This window comes from Littorina saxatilis, linkage group LG4 (assembly GCF_037325665.1).
Source record: "Littorina saxatilis isolate snail1 linkage group LG4, US_GU_Lsax_2.0, whole genome shotgun sequence".
Lineage (NCBI taxonomy): Eukaryota > Metazoa > Mollusca > Gastropoda > Littorinimorpha > Littorinidae > Littorina > Littorina saxatilis.
Window position 1 is genome coordinate 27,503,169 of NC_090248.1, and position 25,000 is coordinate 27,528,168.

Sequence of the window (25,000 nt, forward strand, 5' to 3'; positions counted from 1 at the left end):
AACGAAAATACGGTTAACAAATCCCAGCACTATGAAAAATTGCTACTAATTAATTGTATAAATTCCAAGAGTTTCGTCAACAATTTCTTATTTCTTGATACAAACAGTTTTTTGTATTTAAGTGAATTTGGTTTTTTCCAGTAGAATGGTGGAATAAGTTCTGCTCTTTTTTCATTGAAAAAGTCACAAACAAACAAATAATGATACTCATCTCCTATATCTTCTGATGTACATTTTCTGCAAATGCGATTCGCTCTAGGTATATTAAGGTATCTTTCTTTCTGTACTGGCAGGTTGTTATTTGTAGTTCTAAATTTCATGAGTGTAACGACTTTTTGGAACGACAAGGATTTAATGTAGTCTTCACACACAAAACTATCTTTAAACATTCTATAATTACAAAAAATGTCTTTTGTATCCATTTCTGAGAACCAATTGTGAATATACTGGTCATATAAACACCGCTTTACTTTTTCTTTAAACCAAGTAGATGTATATTGAGAAACAAATTCTTGTTGTATCCAAAACCCAGAAAGACCTATATCACTTAACGTTTTTTCTATGCATGACAGATAGTCAGAAGTAAACATCTTTTGCGAATATAGTCTATAGGTAAATCTGTAAGCAACACTTGAAAATTTATTTTTGTTAACTGGGTCAATTACAATATTGAGACCAAGACCATGTCGTTTTCTTTAATTAATTTACCTGTCCCAAGATCTTCTGTTGTTGTGACGACGGTGGTGGTGGTTGTGGTGGTTGTGGTGGTGGTAGGAATCGCTGCCAAAGAAATACCATTTATTTTAACATTCCTCTTTATAAATAGGAAAATGAGACAGACAGACGGTAAAAGAGGTGTGTGAAAGAATAAATCAACAAACAGGAGAGAAATCAGGCAGGCAGAGAGAATAATAGACAGGCAGACAGACAGACAGACAAACTAAGGCACTCCTACACGGACACGTACACTCCTCCCTCCTTCAATCAACATACTTAGTCACTCACTCAATCACTCTTTATCACTCACTCACCCACTCACCCACTCACTCACTCGATCCCTCGATCCCTCGATCCCTCGCTCACTCGCTCACTCACTAACTCACTCGCTCACTCGCTCACTCACTCACTCACTAACTCACTAACTCACTCACTCACTCACTCACTCACTTACTCACTAACTCACTAACTCACTCACTTACTCACTAACTCACTCACTCACTCACTCACTCATTCACTCACTCCCTCACTCACTTACTTACTCACGTACTCAATTACTCACTCACTCATGCATTCAGTCACTCACTCACTCCCTTACTCAATCATTTCCCCCTCACTCACCCACTCACTCAATCGCTCACTCACTCACTCAATCACTCCATCACTCACTCACTCACACATTCACTCACTCACTCACTCACTCATTCATTCACTCACTCACTCAATAACTCACTCACTCATTCACTCATTCACTCATTCACTCAATCACTTCCTCACTCACTCACTCACTCAATCGCTCACTCACTCACTCACTCACTCACTCACTCACTCCCTCATTCACTCATTAACTCAATCACTCCCTCCCTCACTCACTTACTCCCTCATTCACTCACTCCCATCCTCCCTACCTACCCCCCTCCCTCCCTAACTCATTCACTCGCTCAATGATGAGAACTCACCGTCCTGAAAGACGGGAGAGCAAGAGTCGGAGTTGTTGCGTCCAAAATGCGTGGCGGTGCACACCAGCTGACTCCCTGCTCTGTTTCCTGTGTAGTTGTGGAAGGTTATAATGCTCCAAGAGTACCATCTGTTGAAGTGAAAATATTTGAAAATGTTGATTTTTAAAAATGTGTTGTTGTTGTTAGTTTGTTTTTATGGCCATAGGTATATTGCTTCACAAGATACGCACTGCATATGCAACTCGGCACGAACATTCAGCGTACTCACTAACAGAAACACACACATACACAGAGAGACAGACAATCAGACAGACAGACACAAACACACACACACACACACAGTGCACACACTCACACACAGCGCACACACACACACACACACACACACACACACACACACAGTGCACACACTCACACACAGCGCGCACACACACACACACACACACACACACACACACACAGTGCACACACTCACACACAGCGCGCACACACACACACACACACACACACACAGTGCACACACTCACACACAGCGCGCGCGCGCACACACACACACACACACACACACACACACACACACACGCACGCACACACACACATACACACATAAACGACCACTACCATCACCACCGCCACCAACTCCACGACCACCACCTTCCTCCCCACCCCCACCTCACATACGAACACACACATACCACCCCAACCTTGAACTCATAATGCATGTATACACTCCCCCTCCATCAGACACACACTTTGACACACTCAACTCTGACACACACCTGAACAGCGTGACGTCAGGCCTGAGTGGAGACTGACAGGTGTTCCTCATCCCAGTGCAACGTCCCAGGTCCACTATCTGACCACCGGGAGTGACCAGTGACCAGTACACAGTGCTGTCTGGATCTTTGGAGTCGATGAGACAGTTGATCCTTTCCGGGGTGCCCGTCCGCGCAGCAAAATCGCAGTACCGTTTCAGGGTGACTTTACCTTTGGAGAACATGAGATAGACAACGGGCTGGTAGGTAAAACAGTAACATACAATGTATCAATGTGTTTGTAAGAAAGAATGCCAGGTTCATGGGAAGCGCTGTTTGACATTTTGTTAATTGTCTCTGGGATAGGTAAGAAATGTGTAACTCATTGTATTGGATGAGAATGTTTGTTTGAACCTATTAGTTACATTATTCAAAGAACAATGACTGAATCCGCGTTACGTTTTTTCCCCCAGCGTCATTGCCCTGAAGAGGTCCCCCGTGGCTTGGGAATCGATACATAGCTTTTGGTTTGACGCAATATTGAGACCAAGACCACGTTCCCACTTCTGGTATTTAAAATGCACACACAAAAACGGAATGTACTACTTCAGTATACTGTTCATATAATTATGTCACCTTAGAGATATACGAGGGGGAAACTTATCTTTTAATTTACCTGTCCCAGGGTCCTCTGTCGTTGTTGTTGTGGCGGCGGTGGTGATGGGGGTAGGAGTTTCTGCCAAAAAAATGTTCAATGATTTAAATGTTTCATTTCATTAAAGCCCCAATCCGTCTCAAATGGTTTACAGAACGATTTAAATCTTCACATGAAAAAAGCAGTTCTAACCTTATCAAACACACTTGCAATAGCATTTAATAGCATTAAATGACACAGTTCGTTTGATTGGCCATTAGCTCGCGTAAACCACACACCTGTTTTCGTGGTTTATCTAACCCCTGAGCCATCGTGAACCCGTGTGATCCACTTTCCTTTATTTCACAATTTAGTAGTCAGTTTGTGATTTCAATGCGACTCCACGTATCTGCAATAGCACGTTATTGTGTACCTCTGAATCTAAAACGCAACAAACGGCTGCGAGTCACACGGACTGAGCGGTGGAGGTTGACGTTCAAAGAAACTGCATGGCGACATACAGAACATTCGTCTGCTACGAGAACCACGTTTTGTGTGAAACACTTCCGGGCTATCTTTTTTTAAACTTTCAAAACATCGAGTTGTACTGATCTTGTCTTGATGAAAAAAGAATTATTTTATGATTTGAGAAAGTTTGTGTAACAAGCTGTCAGTTTATTATTTAAGTTTAGATTTTAAAAGTTAGGTCTAGCGCCAAAACGCGCCGTCCGATTGTCTGATCAGACAATCCGGCTGGCCACGCAAAAATAAATTCTTTGAAAATTGCTCCCTCTCTACGTAGGGTACCTAGGATGTTCTCAAGCGGTGAGTGTTTAAACGAAAGGGCGTTTGTTCTGTGTGTAAAAGCCTGACAGTGCCTGTGATGGTTTACGGGAGGCTGACTGTGCCTTTAAACTGAAAAGATCAACAGATCGTCACACAGACAGAGAAATAGATGGTAGGTAAATGGTAAAACTTTCCTTTGAGAATAACGAGAAACGATACGAAACACTAAAGAAGGTGGGATACTCTTAAAATGAAAAAGCACCTCGTGTCCTGTTTAACTATACAGGTAAATTAACTAGTAAGCTTATAACAGATTTCTGTTTTGTTCCTTCCTGACCAGACAGTGATAATTATATACTGGCACCGCTCTTATTAATAAGCCAAGAACAGTATATGTGTGTTTACTCTTTTAATACTCATTTACGACACATTTTCAGCAAGCTCACCTCGGACAGTCAGTGGACAAGAGTCAGGTAATTGTTCCAGGTGGGACGCACTTCAAATAAGTCTGCTACCAAATCTGTCCTCGATGTTGTTGTTTTTTTTTTTTTTTTTTTTTTTTTCTTTCTCTACTATGTATCTGTTAATCTATTTATTTATTTTGTGTAACTGAATCAGTTTTGCAGATTTACAAAGATGTCAGACACAAAATTAAGTTAATTTTGCACAAATCCCATGTAAAAGCCTAGACAAATCTGTGGTGGGGTTAATTATGATATGATCTGCATGGGAAGGAAGATATCTGGGTCACCTTGCTCTCATGAGAACTATTTTGCATCAAGTGATATTCACGACTTTTTTGATGGACCTTTCGGAGCTCATGGGGGCTGCCATTTTGTTTTTTGTTCCATCATGATTTCCGGTTAAAGTATAGTACAACTTAGTTTAAAATATCTTCCAGTTTACACTGACTCTCCTTCGTTCTCATTTTGGTAGCCACTGGCTTTTATCGTATTGTATGTGTCGTTCTCTCATATTTTAACTGTGCCTGAGTGCACGGTCGCAATCCCTTTCACGGTTGTCAATCCACGTTCTTTTCTTCTTTCTACTTTCATGCAAACAGTTTTCTAGATGATCGGACCTGGGTACTGTACGCGTACGTCATATTGCGTCACCCGTGACTCACTTTTTTTCTCCAATGTTCCAAATCATACGTTGTTTTGCTCCCACCAAGACTGCAGATCTTGGCAAACATATGACGTGAAAACTAGATTTGATGACGTTACACGTACATGTTCCCGTACACGTGCTGAAAAGTGCCACATTTAGATCGGACCGGACACGCCAGTGGGAAAGATTTGATTATTTCTGATTAGACAATGATGCCGACGCCCATTTGACCCCACTACAATGTCAAAGTCAGAAAGTCGTGAATAGTAAAAGTTAATGTTCGTTCTTTCATATGATCGTTCGGTGATTGTTTACATAGAGATTACACAACGTCATCGAGTGAGGGACCGAAAAATATTGAAACTCGAGGATGATTTTTTTTGTGGTATCAACTGAGACCGTAGGTCGAGGTTGATACCACACAAAAAAATCATCCGAGAGTTTCAATATTTTTTGGTCCCTCACAAGATGACGTTTGTGTAATTTGTGTATACAATGATCAACGACAAAGACAAAAATTAAAACAAAAACAACACGAACTCTTTTCCATCTTCGGTTTGAAGAATGAAATCTGAAATCAGCCGTATCACATGTTCAGTTTTTCTTTTGGTGTTGGCGTTTTCTGTATCGGTGATGAGAGCGTTCACATCGTCATCAGTCACTTTCTCGAATCTCCTTTTTTTGGGCGCAGCGGCCATTACATTTTCGTCCTCTTCATTGAAGTCTTCTAAGAAAAAGTCGCTTATCAAATCAAAATCGCCGTCCATCTTGACGAACGAACGTTGGCGTGTGAATACACAACCGGAAATAGATCTAGATCTAAATTGATCTCTATGACCCGTGCCTAATTGATACCATTGAGATCATAGGAGATGCACAGCAGTGCCGATACCAGGTTTCTTTAGCTTCACTTTAAAATGATATCAGAACGATAGTTATTCACTTGAAAGTGAACACAGGAGAGTTGTATACTTAATTGTATTTGTCTGTCTTACTGATGTTTGTCACTCTACTTGTAAGTTGTATGCATGTTTGTGACTGTCTGTGTTTCCATCTTTCTGTCAGTCTCTCTGGACGTCTGTCCGTCTGGTTTTCTGTCTGTCATGTTCAAATTTAATTCATTTATTTTCCTTCCGTCTTCTTCCTTTCTTTTTTGTTGTTGCTTTTTTTTATTTTAAATATGGGGGGTGGGGGTGTTTCTGTTCTTTTTACATTTAGTCAAGTTTTGACTAAATGTTTTAACACACAGGGGAAATCGAGATTAGGGTAGTGGTGTATGTGTGTGTGTGTGTGTGTGAGTGTGTATAAAGTGATTCCGATAAAACTACTGGACCGATCTTCATGAAACTTGACATGAGAGTTTCTGAGTATAATATTCCCAGATATTTTTTTCATTTGTTTGATAAATGTCTTTGATGACGTCATATCCGGCTTTTTGTGAAAGTTGAGGCAGCACTGTGACGCTCTCATTTTTCAACCAAATTGGTTGACATTTTGGTCAAGTAATTTTCGACGAAGCCCGGTCTTTGGTATTGCATTTCAGCTTGGCGGCTTAAAAATTAATTAATAAATTTGCTCATTAAAGTTGTCATTTAAATCAATTTTTCGCAAACAGATTTAAAATTGATTGCATTGTATTCCTCATCTTCTCCTGAATTCAAAAATATATAGATATGTCATGTTTTCTCTAAAATTGTGCTCAGAATGAAAGAAAATAGGTTCAGTAAGTTCTATACGGACGCGTGCTTCGCGGCGGCGAGCGTGACCCGTCTTCGTCTTCGGTATGGTTAAAGGCACAGTGCAGCTCACAGCCTTCGTTTTGCGTTTTTGTTGCAGCTGAGTGCATTTACAGTTCAAAAATCCGCCTATGGTAGTAAAACAAACCCAAAACTACCCAACGACGACATCTGTGAAGCTCGACAGTTTCTTGTTCACGCGAGTGCATACATTAACCTAGTTATTACGTGGTGTTTGGTCGGAGTTCGTTTCAACTGAGTGATTCCGGCCTCCATTTTGTTTTACACAAACTCATGATGACGTCTGACATAGTTTGCTTGTGACGTGTCTTTTTGTGCATGATGTGGTGATCTACCTGATCTAAATTTAGATCCAAAAATAGGTCAAGACCAGCCGGGTCCGAGTACGAAATTAATTCGTAAAAAAATTGCAGTTCTTGACTCTTTGGGTGCAAGTCAATGAAACTTGGTAGTTCTTCTAACGGATAGCTGCCTGAGGTATGACTAAAAGCCCCAGGGGCTCTGTGCACCTGGATTTGACAAGTTCAGTACCTTTAACCGAGACTAACTGAATGTAGTCTCGGCGATGATTGGTTTGTGGTGTTGGTCTTGACTACATGTTTTTATGTCGCTTCACACGACTTGTTCTTTCTTGCTTTCTTCTCTGATTCAGTCAATCAAAAGGAAAACAATACTAGGACGATCTTACCTGTCCCCGGATCTTTTGTGGTCGACTGCTGGGCACTCAGTAGACCTGAACACAGAAAACACGCAGATATAACAGCAGTTGTTGTTGTTGTTGGTGGTGGTGGTGGTGTGGTGTGTGTGTGTGTGTGTGTGTGTGTGTGTGTGTGTGTGTGTGTGTGTGACGGGGGGGGGGGGGGGTAGTGGTGATAGGTGGTTAAGTCAGTAAGTTAGTTGACTGGTTAGTTGCTTGATTCGACAGCCAGACAGACGGACAGACAGACAGGCAGGCAGCCATATACAATGTCATGAACAACAAAAATGCCTACCTTGTTGTATTGTTTTTAAAGTTTGCCAACTAAATCATTATCAGGCGTATGATAATATAAATACTTTGACATGTACATTATCTTGACATACAAAAATAATAAATAATAAACTGTTAAACAAATTAATGTTTAATAAACACTTTCAATAATCTATTATTTTCATTTGTTTTCAGATTAACCTTACAGATTAAACACCGCAGAGGTAAAGCGCGTACGACAGAGAGAGAGAGAGAGAGAGAGAGAGAGAGAGAGAGAGAGAGAGAGAGAGATAGAGAGAGAGATTCAGTAAGAGAGAGACAGTGAGAGATAGAGAGAGGGTGAGAGAGAGAGAGAGAGTGAAAGAGAGCGGGGGGGGGGGGGGGAGAGAGAGAGAGAGAGAGAGAGATAGAGGGGGGAGAGAGAGAGAGAGAGAGATAGAGAGAGAGATTCTGTAAGAGAGACAGTGAGAGAGAGAAAGAGAGTGAGAGAGAGAGAAAGAGAGAGAGAGAGTGAAAGAGAGCAGGGGGAGAGACAGAGAGAGAGAGAGAGAGAGAGAGAGAGAGAGAGAGAGAGAGAGAGAGAGACTGAGAGAGAGAGAGAGAAACAGAGAGAGACAGATAGAGACAGGCGTCTGAAATTCATATTTGTTGTTGATTCTATTTTTTGTATGACTGCGAGAGTGGATCGTGGTGTGGTTAGTTAGTTAGTAGTAACGGACCGTTCATAATCATCTTCTATTGATCTATGAAACGTGACAGAGAGACAGACAGACAGAGAGAGAGAGAGAGAAAGCACAAACAGACAGGCAGGTATAGACATAGCCAATGTCACGAAAAACAAAGTCTTACCGAACATATTAGTGCAAGCGAACGTTGCAACAAGCACCAACTTTATTACCACAGTCATCATCAAAATTCAGGGTTCACCGCAGCTTCAACAAAATATTTTTCCTTCAAAAAATAAAAAAATAAAATTACTGATAGATTTGCAAACCAAAACAGCAACAATGTGTAACGTCTTTGTAACAAGCAATAAAGACCTGAAGCAATGGCTAAACGCAAGTACTCTGCTGAAACATTTATTTGACGAATAGGTATCTACGAAAACTAAAAAAAGTATTATGACGAACGGACTCCTGACACAGGAAAGCTCGGCGAAGCAAACCGCTCGCTGATTAAAATTCAACTATATTTTGGCATTGTTTCGGAACATTGCAAATCATTGCAGGTGTTTCTAAAATACAGTGCAGCGAATGTCCTTTGAACGTTTTGGGGGAGGAGCTACCATGAAATACACCGTTTTTCGCCTCAAGTCATTTGACCACAACATTCATGAAACGGAACTGTTTGTGTTAAAATTTGGTGTGCATTTGCTTCAATGTACGTAGAATAATAGTATATGGTCCCACATTTTTTATATTTAGTCAAGTTTTGACTAAATATCTTAACGTCGAGGGGGAATCGAAACGAGGGTCGTGGTGTATGTGCGTGTGTCTGTGTGTCTGTGTGTCTGTGTGTCTGTGTGTGTGTGTAGAGCGATTCAGACTAAACTACTGGACCGATCTTTATGAAATTTGACATGAGAGTTCCTGGGTATGAAATCCCCGAACGTTTTTTTCATTTTTTTGATAAATGTCTTTGATGACGTCATATCCGGCTTTTCGTGAAAGTTGAGGCGGCACTGTCACGCCCTCATTTTTCAACCAAATTGGTTGAAATTTTGGTCAAGTAATTTTCGACGAAGCCCGGGGTTCGGTATTGCATTTCAGCTTGGTGGCTTAAAAATTAATTAATGACTTTGGTCATTAAAAATCTGAAAATTGTAAAAAAAAAAAAAATTTTATAAAACGATCCAAATTTACGTTTATCTTATTTTCCATCATTTGCTGATTCCAAAAACATATAAATATGTTATATTCGGATTAAAAACAAGCTCTGAAAATTAAATATATAAAAATTATTATCAAATTTTTTTTTTTTCGAAATCAATTTAAAAACACTTTCATCTTATTCCTTGTTGGTTCCTGATTCCAAAAACATATAGATATAATATGTTTGGATTAAAAACACGCTCAGAAAGTTAAAACGAAGAGAGGTACAGAAAAGCGTGCTATCCTTCTCAGCGCAACGAATACCCCGCTCTTCTTGTCAATTCCACGGGCACTGCCTTTGCCACGGGCGGTGGAGTGACGATGCTACGAGTATACGGTCTTGCTGCGTTGCGTTGCGTTCAGTTTCATTCTGTGAGTTCGACAGCTACTTGACTAAATATTGTATTTTCGCCTTACGCGACTTGTTTCTCTTAGATTGACCTTAGCAAAAATTATTAAATGATACATAAGCAAAGCGTTAAATCAAAACATGTTAGTTCACGGATGACAAGATCATTTCCAAACTATTCATCGCAATGATTTTAACTTTTGCAGAAATGTTTTAAACATTCTGGAATAAGATGAAAGTTTTTTTGAATTGATTTCGAAAATTTAATTTTGATCATGTTTTTTATATTTTTAATTTTCAGAGCTTGTTTTTAATCCAAATAATATAAACATATTTATATGTTTTTGGAATCAGAAAATGATGAAGAATAAGATGAACGTAAATTTGGATCGTTTTATAAAAATTTTTTTTTTTTACAATGTTCAGATTTTTAATGACCAAAGTCATTCATTAATTTTTAAGCCACCAAGCTGAAATGCAATACCGAAGTCCGGCCTTCGTCGAAGATTGCTTGGCCAAAATTTCAATCAATTTGATTGAAAAATGAGGGTGTGACAGTGTCACGTTTCAATATATCACTTAAGGTGATTATGAACCGGTTAATTACTACTAATTAACTAACCACACCACGATCCACTCTCGCAGTCATACAATTAAATAGAGTCAACAAAAGTATAAGTTTCAGACGCCTGTTTATGTATAAACTCGCCACCTCCCTCGAGCCTTCACTCAAAATATGTTCCTTTTACGTTCTCAACACGTAAAAAACCAGTGTTCACTGACAAAATGCCAGTACTATGTAGAAAATTATAGTAACACGCTGAACCCGTGTAAATACAGTCGAAATGAGAATGTTCTGTTCGAAAAGCTCTAGTTCGTGCAGGTGTCACACACCCCACGTTGTCACTACTCCAATGAAATCATAGATACGAAAAGACAACGGTGGTCAACGGGGTGCGTACGACATGGTGCACTTAGCTTTATCTCTGCTGCTGCTGCTTAGCCGGTATGCTGGTTAGTCGGTTCGCTGGTTAGCCGGTCCGCTGGTTAGCCGGTTCGCTGGTTAGCCGGTCCGCTGGTTAGCCGGTCCGCTGGTTAGCCGGTCTCCTGGTTAGCGTAGCCTCAACAGTTCCCGCCAGAGTCAGCCGTGCCGATGTTACGGGAACGTAACGAACGAACGAAACGAACGAACGAAGGAAGGCTGCAAACAGAAAGCATCGGTGCACTAAACATGTCAGCTACCCCTCACCCACCACCTTAAAACATGTCATCTTTAAATATCTCATCGAGCACGTGGGCCTGCACAAAACTGACTTTTTACAACAACAAAACAGCCATTTTCCGTCCTTCTCTCCCTATCTGCAAAAACCATATACAGATTAGTATTTTAGCGTCACAGAGAGTAAATTATGCGCTAACCTGGAAAGAACAACAGAGAGTATTTCATTCCACAACACAGACTCATCAACAGCGTTAAATAATGATTTATTACCTCAAAAGCCTATGATTGTAACTCTCAATGGAAGCAAAGTCCGCCTCCTCCCTGGAACAGTCTCTGTTCGTCAACAGTGACCCAAAACGTCCAGAACCCCTTGTCGAATCCTTATGCGAAAGCCATCGCCGACGAAGGAAATGTGACGACTTGTCCTCAGCAAAATACGTGGCAGAGGAAAGGAATAACTTGTGGAAGTTCCCCTAGAGTGCCGAATATGATACTCGGTGAAAAACCATCATACTCTAGTAACTGTGTGTTAGGTCCTTCCCCTTCTGCCGCTGGGTGTCAAGTGTGTCGTCCTTGAGTCTCTGACAGACCACCTAGCCAAATACACGTGACTGACCTTGTCACCAAACCAGTCCAGCTATACACAGTTTTGCCTCCCCAAGCAGGAAAAAGACACGAGAAACTCAATCCCTGAAAATCCCGTGCGCGCTGTCAGCGAAAAAAACCGTCAGCCCTATGACAGCAGAAACCTGCACTGTGAAGCTCGTGCGTTTCAAAACATCCGTGCTCGGGAGCACTGTCAGCAAAAACTCTGCTGTGTCCAATATCACGCACAGGCGCTTTCTATCATACATTGACCCAGAACAGGCACTCCACTGAGTGACGCTTTCTTGGTCTCTGTCACCCGATCGTGACACACCTCCCCTCTTCAAGACGAAACCTCGGTTTCGCTCACAGTCATGTTCTCCTCTACAGCCCGAGAGAGAAAGTCAGCTCCAACATTGTTGGCGCCCGGAATGACGCGTACCGTGAATTGGTACGGTTGGAGAATCAACGCCCAGCGCATAAGTCTGGCGTTTGCCAACCTTGCAACCTGAAGATATTGCAGAGGTTGATGGTCTGTTTCCAGACAGAAAGGTCGTCCTCAAGAACGAGCAACCCCTCGTTTCACCCCTGATGACTGCAACCTTCTCTGTCTTCTTGTCTTTGTTCTTCTGGTCTTTGTTCTTCTCCCCGTAGGCTGTCCTCTCTATGTAGGCGCGCAGCAGGTTGGCGTGGTACAGGCGTGCTTTCCCGTGCATCATGATCCTGTAGTCGTTCTGGCCCACTTTCGCTGTCACCTCAAAAGGTCCTTGCCACTGCAGTTGTAGCTTGTTGTGTTTGACAGGTAGAAGTAGCAACACCCGTTCTCCAATCTTGAAGCTGCGCGGCCGTGCCTTGCGGTCGAACCCTCGCGCGTAACGCTGTGCTGCTCTTCCCAGGTTCTCTTGAGCCAGTTTGCAGGTCTCTTCAATCCTGTTCCTGAGTTCTACTATGTAGGTCGCTGTCGTCTGCACCTCCTCGTCAGCTTCTTCATCCGTCCAAGCCTGACGCAGGATAGCCATGGGACCGCGTACCTGTCTGCCGTACAACAGCTCGAATGGGGAAAAGCCCAAGCTCTCCTGAGGAACCTCGCGGTATGCAAAAAGCAATGCTGGGATGTACCTGTCCCACGTGCGTGGTTTCTCCTGAGCTAGTTTCCTCAGCATGGTCTTCAAGGTGCCATTGAACCTTTCCACCAGTCCGTTGCACTGAGCATGGTAAGGAGTGGTGAAGTGCTGCTCCAGTGATAGCAGTCGCGCTGCCTCCGCCATCACTCCTCCCGTGAACTGCGTGCCTCTGTCGGTGAGTACCTCTGATGGAATTCCCAGCCGGGACCACATAGTAACCAGAGCCTCAGCTACTCGCGTGGCTTCAATCGATTTCAGAGGGATCGCCTCTGGGTATCGAGTAGCGTAGTCCACCATGGTCAAAATGTATCTGTTTCCGTCCTCAGACGCAGGCAAGATGGGCCCGATGATGTCCACTGCCACCCGACGAAAGGGTTCGTCGATGAGCGGCATCTTCTCCAAGGGGACCTTCCTCACCCTTCCTTTGGCAACCACCTTCTGGCACTTATCGCAGGACGCACAGAAACGTCGGACATCCGTGCAGATGCCTGGCCAGTAAAAGTGGCGCCAGACACGATCCGTGGTCTTCTTGGTACCAAGATGACCTCCCAGAATCGAGTCGTGTGCCGTTGCCATGACACCCTCGCGAAACTCGCGAGGCACGACAACCTGTTTGAATGTACCTTCTTGGTTGCTGAACTCACGGTAGAGCAACTTCTTGTCCCTGAGGAACTTTGACCTCCCATGCTTCCCGCTCAGCTTCACCTTCCCCGACTTCGCGTGCTCCCGAGGAGTAGCTAAGGTCGGGTCAGAATCCTGAGCCTTCGCGAGAAGCGCGGGGGTCACGTTCCCCAGGGCAGCTCGTGCAGCAGGTAGGGGTTTGAGAGGTTTGTCCTCTCGCTCCGCCTGTGCCCGCGTGAGCACTGAAATGACGTCGGGAGACCGATAAACGGGAACCTCCCTGGTGACGCCGTCCACAAACTGAACCCGGTTTCCAATGAGCAGGTCGCATGGAGGATCGTCCATGACGACGGCCACAATGGTCCCCGTGAACAACGGGGTTACGACCTTGATCACTGCCGTGTTCAAGTCGTAAGCGTGAGATGCCTCGGCCATTCTCACCCTGATGCTGTCTCCTGTGTAGGCCATAGCTGGAACTAGACTCGCCCGAACCACTATCATGTCTGCCCCTGTGTCCCGCAGACCTTCGCCCTTCACTCCGTTAACGTAGACGTTGCAGTGGGGCTGGAAATGTTTCCTGGAGCACGGAACGCAGAGTTGTGGAATTGTGCATGAGCTCGTGACGTCCCTTAGCTCCTCACAGCCAACAAAGTGAACGCCCTTCTGGTCAGCCTGTCTCTTGTGGCAGTCCTTCTTCACGTGGCCCCGCTTGTTGCAGTAGTAACACTGGATGTCAGTTCTGGAACTCGATCCCTTGTGTCCCTGATCGTCCTTCCCGTCCTTGGGTCCTGAAGAACCCGAATTTCCCGTTTTTCCTGGCCGTGAGCCTGAAGATTTGCCGGAGATCGCCTGGGCGTCCTCGTGCACTCTGATCCAGTCGGCTGCCTCCTGAGTAGTCTTTGGCTGGTGTTCCTGCACGAAGGTCACCACCTCAGGTCGCAGGCTGGACATCAGTTGCTCCATGACAATGAGGTCGGCAAGGTCGTTGACGGTCCAGTCCTTTTCGGCCATCTCCACCCAGCGCCGCAGGTAGAGGTTAAGGCGTGCCACAAACTGATGACTCAGCTCGCCGCTCAGTCTCTTGCTGTTACGCAGACGTCGTCTGTAGGCTTCCGCAGTCAGGTTGAAGCGCTGGAGTAACGCCTTCTTTAGTGCCTGATAGTTTCTCGCCTCGTCGTCCTCCAAAGCGTTGTAGAGCTGCAATGCGCGTCCTTTCAAGCAGGTGCTAAGGCGGCTAGCCCACGTGGCCTCTTCCCACTTCTGGTCGGATGCAATGCGCTCAAACCGGCGTAAAAAGTCGTCGAGCTCGTCCTTGTCATCGTCGAACGTCGGCAGTCTCGTACGGTCGGCAACAAACGTCGGCGCGCTAGCCTGAGTAAGCGTACCCTTCTCGGCCTGTAGCCTAGCTAGTTCTAGCTGGTGATCGCGATCCGCCTGTTCCTTCCGGTCTAGTCTGTCACGTTCGGCCTGTCGTTCCCGTCTCTCAAGTTCGTCTTTCTTGTCCTGTCGGTCACGTTCGGCCTGTCGTTCTCTTTCTTGTCTGTCAAGTTCGTCCTTCTTGTCCTGTCTGTCACGTTCGTCTTTCCTTTCCTGTCTGTCTCGTTCTGCCTGTCGTTCGGCCTGTCGTTCCCTTTCTTGTCTGTCAAGTTCGTCCTTCTTGTCCTGTCGGTCACGTTCTTCTTTTCTTGTCAGTCGCTCAAATTCTTCCTTCCGTTCTACTTCTAAGCGTTTTAGAACGCTTCGGGCTCTAACGCGTGCGTCTCGCTCAGTCGGTTGCTCGCTCCCAGGAGTCTCGAAAGTTATTCTCCTCGTAGGAGATCCCCCTGTAGCCATGGTTAGTTTAGAAAAACTTTATCACAAAAGTAAGTCTAACGCAGCTATAGCTAGAACACGCGGTGATGAAAGCGATGGATACAAAAATCCAATAACCAGAAAATGCAGAAGAAAAATCCAAACGGTGTAGAACAAATCGCGTAGCCTACTTTATGGCTGCTTTTTGCGGTGAAACAAAGTGTTTCCCACAGCCGTGGCCTACTTTATCGGCTGCTTTTTGCGGTGAAACAGAGTGTCTCCCACAGCCTTGGTTAGGACAGAAGTCCTCGGACCCTTCCCCCCCAAAATTCCAACAAAGTCAAAATATGGAGAAAAATCCAAGTAAAACAAGACAGTAGAAATATAACCTGTTACAGAATGCGAAACAACAATGTAGAGAAAACTGAGTAAAACGAATAACAAATCCGCTAACCCCGCTCAGCTCTCTGCAACGGAAAACTCTGAACGTACAACAACAAAGATTCACAAACAAAGGAAAGGGAGATAATCACAGTTAGCGCATACAATAACTCACAAATTACAATTTACATTTCCTGCAAGATGTGAATCGCTTAAGGTGTGGTATATGATCAAAACTATACAAAAAAGGGTAGCACCAAGCAGAAAATAAGTCGAGCACTGACGAGATTATCTCCCTTTCCCTGACTCTATTTAATTGTATGACTGCGAGAGTGGATCCCGGCTTGGCCCCCATGTGTCACGTTTCAATATATCACTTAAGGTGATTATGAACCGGTTAATTACTACTAATTAACTAACCACACCACGATCCACTCTCGCAGTCATACAATTAAATAGAGTCAACAAAAGTATAAGTTTCAGACGCCTGTTTATGTATAAACTCGCCACCTCCCTCGAGCCTTCACTCAAAATATGTTCCTTTTACGTTCTCAACACGTAAAAAACCAGTGTTCACTGACAAAATGCCAGTACTATGTAGAAAATTATAGTAACACGCTGAACCCGTGTAAATACAGTCGAAATGAGAATGTTCTGTTCGAAAAGCTCTAGTTCGTGCAGGTGTCACACACCCCACGTTGTCACTACTCCAATGAAATCATAGATACGAAAAGACAACGGTGGTCAACGGGGTGCGTACGACATGGTGCACTTAGCTTTATCTCTGCTGCTGCTGCTTAGCCGGTATGCTGGTTAGTCGGTTCGCTGGTTAGCCGGTCCGCTGGTTAGCCGGTTCGCTGGTTAGCCGGTCCGCTGGTTAGCCGGTCCGCTGGTTAGCCGGTCTCCTGGTTAGCGTAGCCTCAACAGTTCCCGCCAGAGTCAGCCGTGCCGATGTTACGGGAACGTAACGAACGAACGAAACGAACGAACGAAGGAAGGCTGCAAACAGAAAGCATCGGTGCACTAAACATGTCAGCTACCCCTCACCCACCACCTTAAAACATGTCATCTTTAAATATCTCATCGAGCACGTGGGCCTGCACAAAACTGACTTTTTACAACAACAAAACAGCCATTTTCCGTCCTTCTCTCCCTATCTGCAAAAACCATATACAGATTAGTATTTTAGCGTCACAGAGAGTAAATTATGCGCTAACCTGGAAAGAACAACAGAGAGTATTTCATTCCACAACACAGACTCATCAACAGCGTTAAATAATGATTTATTACCTCAAAAGCCTATGATTGTAACTCTCAATGGAAGCAAAGTCCGCCTCCTCCCTGGAACAGTCTCTGTTCGTCAACAGTGACCCAAAACGTCCAGAACCCCTTGTCGAATCCTTATGCGAAAGCCATCGCCGACGAAGGAAATGTGACGACTTGTCCTCAGCAAAATACGTGGCAGAGGAAAGGAATAACTTGTGGAAGTTCCCCTAGAGTGCCGAATATGATACTCGGTGAAAAACCATCATACTCTAGTAACTGTGTGTTAGGTCCTTCCCCTTCTGCCGCTGGGTGTCAAGTGTGTCGTCCTTGAGTCTCTGACAGACCACCTAGCCAAATACACGTGACTGACCTTGTCACCAAACCAGTCCAGCTATACACAGTTTTGCCTCCCCAAGCAGGAAAAAGACACGAGAAACTCAATCCCTGAAAATCCCGTGCGCGCTGTCAGCGAAAAAAACCGTCAGCCCTATGACAGCAGAAACCTGCACTGTGAAGCTCGTGCGTTTCAAAACATCCGTGCTCGGGAGCACTGTCAGCAAAAACTCTGCTGTGTCCAATATCACGCACAGGCGCTTTCTATCATACATTGACCCAGAACAGGCACTCCACTGAGTGACGCTTTCTTGGTCTCTGTCACCCGATCGTGACAGACAGTGCCGCCTCAACTTTTACAAAAAGCCGGATATGACGTCATCAAAGACATTTATCGAAAAAAAGAAAAAATATCCAGGGATATTATTCCCAGAAACTCTCATGTAAAATGTCATAAAGATCGGTCCAGTAGTTTAGTCTGAATCGCTCTACACACACACACGCACGCACACACACACACACACACACACACACGCACACGCACACACACACACACACACACACACACACACACACACACACACACACACACACACACACACACATACACCACGACCCTCGTCTCGATTCCCCCTCTATGTTAAAACATTTAGTCAAAACTTGACTAAATGTAACAAGTCGCGTAAGGCGAAAATACAACATTTAGTCAAGTAGCTGTCAAGTTCAAGTTCAAGTTCAAGTTTATTAGTCCATATAACCCATGGAGGCATTTTGAACAACAAATACAATCAATACAATCATGATATATGCTAATATAATAAATAAATTTATTAAAAAAAAATTAAAAAAAAATTATGAAAAACTGTTACAAATTCTATTAATAAAGTCCAAAATATTCTTTAGCAATTTCTTTTTCTTAGTAGCAAACAACTTTTTAAATTTAGGTGCATTAGGTTTTTTCCAATAGTAAGGTGGTAACAACTCAGCTCTTTCTTCTTTGAAAAAATCACAGACAAATAAATAATGGAATTCATCACCTATGTCATGCGATACACATTTGGTGCAAGTTCTTTCTGACCTCGGGATGTTAAGATAACGTTCTTTCTGTACAGGCAAATTGTTGTTTAATGTTCTAAACTTCATCATTGAAACACATTGCTGATATGGCAGGGTTGTGACGTAGTCTTCACATGCAAAAATATCTTTGAACATTCGATAATTCCAAAACATATTTTTTGTTCCAATTTCTGTAAACCATTTATGGATATACTGGTCATATAAGCTTCTTTTTACTTTCTTTTTAAACCATGTGCTTGAGTATTGAATATTTTCTTGAGAAGTCCAAAGGCCAGAGAGACCAATTTCATTTAAGGTTTTTTCAATGAAACATAAGTACTTGGATTCAATCATCTTGTTGATATACAATTTATAAGTAAAGCAATACACAATACTTGAAAATTTATTTTTATGAATAGGATTAATCAGTTTATACCAATAGCAAAGCATTCTACATTTCATATTAACATCTAGTGGATATCTTCCAAGTTCTCCAAATATCATAGCATTTGGAGTTAATTTTTTTAGTTTGAAAACAATTTTATAAAAACGCAATTGAAGTTTAGTAGCAAGTTCACAGGAACCACAACCCCATACTTCACATCTATACAATAAAATTGGAGCAATCATTTTATCGAACAGGTCAACTTGTATGTCCACAGGCAGTGACAATTGTCTACAAGTGCGCAAAAGAACAAACATTGCCCTTGAGGCACGATCATATAGATTCTTCTGTGCGACTGAAAATGTATTATTATAATTAATCTTAAGGCCCAAGTACATTACATCAAACACTACTTCGATTAAATTGCCATTGTACGTAAACAGTGGTTTATTTCTAATTTTACCTCTGGAAAAAACTATAACTTTCGTTTTGTTTACATTAATATCTAGACGCCATTTTAAACAGTATTCGTGCATTTTGTTTAAACATTCTTGCAGGTTTTTTTCAGACTCTGAGCAGATCACAGTATCATCCGCATACAGTAATAAAAACATTTGAAACAAAGCATTTACATCAGTATCATCTGTCGAACTCACAGAATGAAACTGAACGCAATGCAACGCAGCAAGACCGTATACTCGTAGCATCGTCAGTCCACCGCTCACGGCAAAGACAGTGAAATTGACAAGAAGAGCGGGGTAGTACTTGCGCTGAGAAGGATAGCACGCTTTTCTGTACCTCTCTTCGTTTTAACTTTCTGAGCGTGTTTTTAATCCAAACATATCATATCTATATGTTTTTGGAATCAGGAACCGACAAGGAATAAGATGAAAGTGTTTTTAAATTGATTTCGAAAATTTAATTTTCATATTAATTTTTATATATTTAATTTTCAGAGCTTGTTTTTAATCCAAATATAACATATTTATATGTTTTTGGAATCAGCAAAGGATGGAGCATAAGATGAATGTAAATTTGGATCGTTTTATAAAAAACATATTTTTTTTACAATTTTCAGATTTTTAATGACCAAAGTCATTAAGTAATTTTTAAGCCACCCAGCTGAAATGCAATACCGAAGTCCGGGCTTTGTCGAAGATTACTTGACCAAAATTTCAACCAATTTGGTTGAAAAATGAGGGCGTGACAATGCCGCCTCAACTTTCACGAAAAGCCGGATATGACGTCATCAAAGACATTTATCAAAAAAATGAAAAAAAATGTATGGGGATTTCATACCCAGGAACTCTCATGTCAAATTTCATAAAGATCGGTCCAGTAGTTTAGTCTGAATCGCTCTACACACACACACAGACAGACACACACACACACACACACGCACGCACATACACCACGACCCTCGTCTCGATTCCCCCCTCTACGTTAAAACATTTAGTCAAAACTTGACTAAATGTAAAAATGAACGGCTTGGGTGTTCTTTGCGCACAGCGGTAAAAACATATCGTAAATGACACTCGTGGATTTAAAAAAAACCACATCAATTCATTAAACAAAATTCAACTCACCACAACAAGTAGTCAGTGTGTTAACTTTTGGTATGTGAGCAAGTGGAGCAATGGGCTTATTCCATGCAAAAGCCTAACTAGATCTGAGATGGTGAGCCGAACTATTATAACCACATATAACACTGGTTCTGAGGACAGAAAAAACCAAGTTAGCATAGCCGAACTGTTTACACTAGAAGGAGCGGGATTTTAAAAGACGATTATTTATGGACGCAACGAAATATGTTTTAGAAAATGACACAAACGGGCTTTTTTTTTTTTTTTTTGAAGACGCAATTGCAGGAAGAAAAAATACCTCTTTAGTAAATGTCACCCTTTATCAATAGTTAAACGTTTAAACACTTACCTTTCTTGTTTTTGACTTTTAATTTCGGAACGTTAGCAGTCTATCGGTGTCGGAGTTCAACATAAAGGTCATGACAATATTCATGTTGTAGCAATATTTGTTTTATAGCCATAACGTACAACCTTTTTGAATTGAATATGCAAAATGTGACAGCTGAAATTTGGTTTCAATTAACTGGTGTCAAAAATGTCATGGACCCCATTGCTTGCCCAACTGTCCAATGTGAGAAATAATTAATAAGTAACAAGTCACACAAAACATATTTCGCAGATGTTATCGTTTGCCCAAGTGTCTAATGAAAAAGATAAACATATAACAAATCACCAGCCCGTAAATACCTGTTTGTGATTAATCAGCCACGTGCACGTCTGTACGCATTTGATGTATATGATACGGTTTATATATATACTTTCTCTCGGGTATGTAAGTCATATCCGGTTTGTGCCACATAGTGGGGCTCGTATGTTGCAGACGCACTCATAAATCATTCACATCTTGCAACAAACATCATACTTTGTGATATTGTTCCTTATAATTATTTAAGGGATTTCAGATACAGAGCCACTTCAGAAATCGGTTTTTTTGTTTTTGATAGGGAATAAAAGGCTGCATTTACAGCAGACGAAATTCGTACCAAAAGCGCTCAGCAGTAAATATTCCTAACTCAGCAAATGTAAATTTCAATGGTTTACCATGCACCAGAAGTTGTCTGCTGATAACACATGCATGACATAAATACTCTTATGGGTATTTTTGTGTTCTGGTATTTAATTTGATCGTTTTTAGAATTTTATATATCCGCAGCATGAAAATTCAAGATGGCGGCCTCCGCAACATTGCGTGTTTTGATTTGAGCGAAAACAACGTTTCTGAAGGTAAGTTTTCAAGAATACGCATCCATTCACCAATGTCACATCATTTTACTGTTTAATTCTCCCCTGGGGTCTGTTATTCATCGGGTGAAGCGCTGAAATGCAGAGACTTTGTTTAATTTTGCAATAGCTCATTAGCTGGATTGTGGTGCTGATAGATCTAGATCTATCTGTTGATTACAAGTAAGGAAATCATGATCGCCACGCTGGTGATTTTAAACAGATTAAACGAACTTTGAATAAAAGGCGAGGAGAAAGAGATTGTTCATGGTATGATAAATGATTAGTCCTGCCTACGTTAAGGACTTCCATAAGTCTCTAAACGGCTGAGGTGGGGAGGGGTAGAGTCAAAAACTGAGTGAGGGTAGGCCAGATAGTAGGATGACCAGCTGGAGATAAAAACACTCCACTCCCCATGTCTTTACAGTGTTATGATCAAACTTTCAAAGACGGTAGGTAACAGACAAAAGCATACAGTGTATGCTAATCAAATGAGATAAGTGGTTTTGAAAAATGAAGAGGTACCGCTCTTTGAGTTTTACAATTTTGGTTTGTTGCTTGTTTCTCATCCTTTTGCTTATTCTAAGTTGACCGTGCATTGGTGTGAATTTTATTTTTACAGGATATATACAAGAGTTACACCACATGCCGGTTCCTGGGAAGAAGCGTTCTGCATTTATTCCGGTGCCACAGAAGGGAGCTGATTTCACTAGTACTACTGTATCAAGGTTTGTTACCAAATACCTCTTAACAGTAAGATTTTTTTATTTGTATTAATTGGAACATGTTTGCACATCATTTGTAAGCGACCTCTGTGAATTTGATGGGTTTAACGTACGTACCCTCACTATGGTCAACATTCTGTTAGCGACTGTTTGAAGCGAATAAATGTAGCGGTCAGAAAGATTCCAGAATCAGTTGGGTCACTGGAAACTGTGTTTGTTTGTTTTTTTTAACCTGAAACAGTAAGAATTATACGAATTCATGAAATAAAATTTTCTTTCATTTTGGTCTGTTGTGTGAAGACTTGCTAACCCGCCTTTGACCGACTCTCTGAGATAGTAAACATTATTCAAATACATTCAAATAAAAATTTCACTTTTCATCTTTTGTGTGAAGGGTACCCCAGGCTGATTTCCTGCACCATTGATGTAGAGGAGGCCAGACAGTCTGCTTCTCATTCCAGCTGTGTTGCGGTTTTTCTGCTCGTGAAGTGTATCGCCACATTGCCAAAGCCATTGGCCAAGAGAAGTCACCCTGTCTGCCCATTTTGCATAGCCTTACAGGCTGTGACACTATGTCGTCCTTCAATAATCAGAAGGCTTGGGAAGTATGGCAAGCATTTGAAGACGTCACTCAAACTTTCTTCAGGTTGTCTGCTCCTCTTTGTAAGCTGAGTACCACTGACAGGGCAGCACAAGAGTTTTTTGGTGTACATTTGTAGGACAAAACCAGCAACGTACTTGGTGTAAACAGTGCTAGACGGTACCTCTTCAGTAAAAAGAGCTGCCAAATTGACCATAATCCCCTTACAAGTGAGGTGCTGCTGCAGGACATGAGATTGAGAAGAGCCATCTACCTATTAGACTTCCAAACTCTGTGGGCTGGCAGTTCAAGGCTGGAAAGTGGGAGTCATTCTGGACGAGCTTTCAAGAGGTATCCAGCGTGTGCCGAGAACTCATGAGGTGTGCCTGCAAGAAGAGCTGTACAACAAAACGCTGCAAATGCTGCTAAGAAGGACTGCAGAGCACAGCTCTCTGCAAATGTGCTTGCATGCCTGTGAAAACTGTCAGCATCTAAACTGTGCAAAAATATTATTCCACCCATTTTCATACCCCAACTCAAACATTTATTCCTGTGTCATTTTATTCAAACTGTCTATGCCATTAAAGGCTCGCATCTTCGCTATCTGGCACATTTTTTTTTTAACATCATCATTTACGCCGTCAAAATAAGGATACCCTTGACGTGACAAAGAGATGTGACAAAAACTTCGGGTACCTTTTAAAAAGCCGACGACAATTCCTGAGGCACAACTGGGTCACTGTTGTATACGAAGAGAAAGTCAACTTGATTATCCATCCAGAACAGGTTGTTTTATTTCGCCATCTTGCATATTTCTGGTGTTGTGCCATTGTAGCTACTGATGTATGTGTCGATCTCACGGATGAGATGTTTATGTGTCAAATTTGAGGGATACACAAATCAACTAAAATCCATGTATTTTAGCAATGACCAAGTGGGTTGCGTTGCAACTTTCAGGAATGTGTGTCTACACACGAGGCGTAGTTCAACCGTTTGAGTACACTTTCAAATCTTCACGAAATAATATTTTAAAAACTGCCACAGGTTTGTTGACTTACATCCCACATATTTTTGACTTCGCATGTATATATGACAGATGGTTGTTTCAAGTACTGCCAAAGTTTCTTTTGAGTATAGACACTTGCCGGAATGTGCTAGTTGTGTAAACACATGAGAACAAACAACGTTTTCGAAATACAGCGATTATGAATTTTAGTCGACTTTTGAGTTGATACATTACATTTTTATCAGTTTTATTTTGGGGGTACCCTTATTTGGGCGGCGGTCAAATAACCCATGTAAAGGCCACCTTTTATCTTAAAAGTGTTCCAGTTAGCCAAGTTGAGTGCCCTCAATAGCATACATTGAATATAACAGCACAGGAATGAATGTTTTCGTTTTGGTATGAAAATTGGTGCAATATATTTATTTTTGCACAGTTTAGGTAATCCACAAATTCTTCAACCCTGCCACCCACACCGTCCAATCATTCTCTGCACCAACAATACATGTATTGTTTTGTTTAAAAATGTTTTTGTGTTAGTTTCTATTGCAAGAGAATGTCTTGTAGCATCAAAAATGCCTAAATACCCTTTTATTGGCGGCCATTTTGAAAATTGTAAAAAAACTACTGATTCCTTAATTTTTTCACGGTGGCTCTGTATCAGGTTTTGTTAAGCAAAAGCAAATGTCCATTTACGCCAAATTTACTGTTAATCACATGAAGTGAAATATGCCTAACATACCCAACCGTTTACACTGGCGGCCATTTTGAAAAATTGTTTAAAAACTACCCATTTTTTTATTTTTCGCGATGGCTCTGTATCAGGTTTTGTTAAGCACATAAAACTCTTCATATTTGCTAAATTTGGTGTTTGTTGCATGATTTGAATGATTTTGCAACATAGGAGCCCCACTAACATTCATCACCAAAGATTCACACGTGTAGAAACATACAATTTGCGGCGTAGGAAAGGGTGGGACAAAGTCTCTCATCTTGTCAGTACTTCTGAAAACTTTCATGTCCCAATAACTATTATGTGTGTATGTGTGTGTGTGTGTGTGTGTGTGTGTGTGTGTGTGTGTGTGTGTGTGTGTGTGTGTGTGCGTGTGTGTGAGTGTGTGTATGTGTGTGTGTGTGTGTATCTGTGTCTTAGTGTGTGTGTGTGTCTGAGTGTCTGTGTGTGTGAGTGTGTGTGTGTGTGTGTGTGTGTGTGTGT

At 42.0% G+C, this 25,000-nt stretch overlaps 1 protein-coding gene across 4 annotated transcripts in view; it reads right to left on the reverse strand.

Moving 5' to 3' along the window:
• Positions 1 to 20,993, reverse strand: part of LOC138964374 (uncharacterized) — a 33,124-nt gene extending 12,131 nt beyond the window's left edge. The window contains exons 1-7 of one of the 4 annotated variants that reach the window (XM_070336317.1): positions 20,943 to 20,993; positions 8,538 to 8,639; positions 7,407 to 7,451; positions 3,108 to 3,167; positions 2,456 to 2,663; positions 1,677 to 1,804; positions 709 to 780 (exon numbers count right to left, since the gene is read on the reverse strand). In XM_070336317.1, coding sequence (XP_070192418.1) covers positions 709 to 780; positions 1,677 to 1,804; positions 2,456 to 2,663; positions 3,108 to 3,167; positions 7,407 to 7,451; positions 8,538 to 8,598 — 574 coding nt within the window. In that variant the 5' untranslated portion in view covers positions 8,599 to 8,639; positions 20,943 to 20,993. Of the gene's footprint in view, positions 1 to 708; positions 781 to 1,676; positions 1,805 to 2,455; positions 2,664 to 3,107; positions 3,168 to 7,406; positions 7,452 to 8,537; positions 8,640 to 20,604; positions 20,731 to 20,942 lie in introns of those variants that run through there. The other 3 variants (XM_070336315.1, XM_070336318.1, XM_070336316.1) reach the window with 3 other exon arrangements.
• Between the last annotated feature and the right edge of the window lie 4,007 nt (positions 20,994 to 25,000).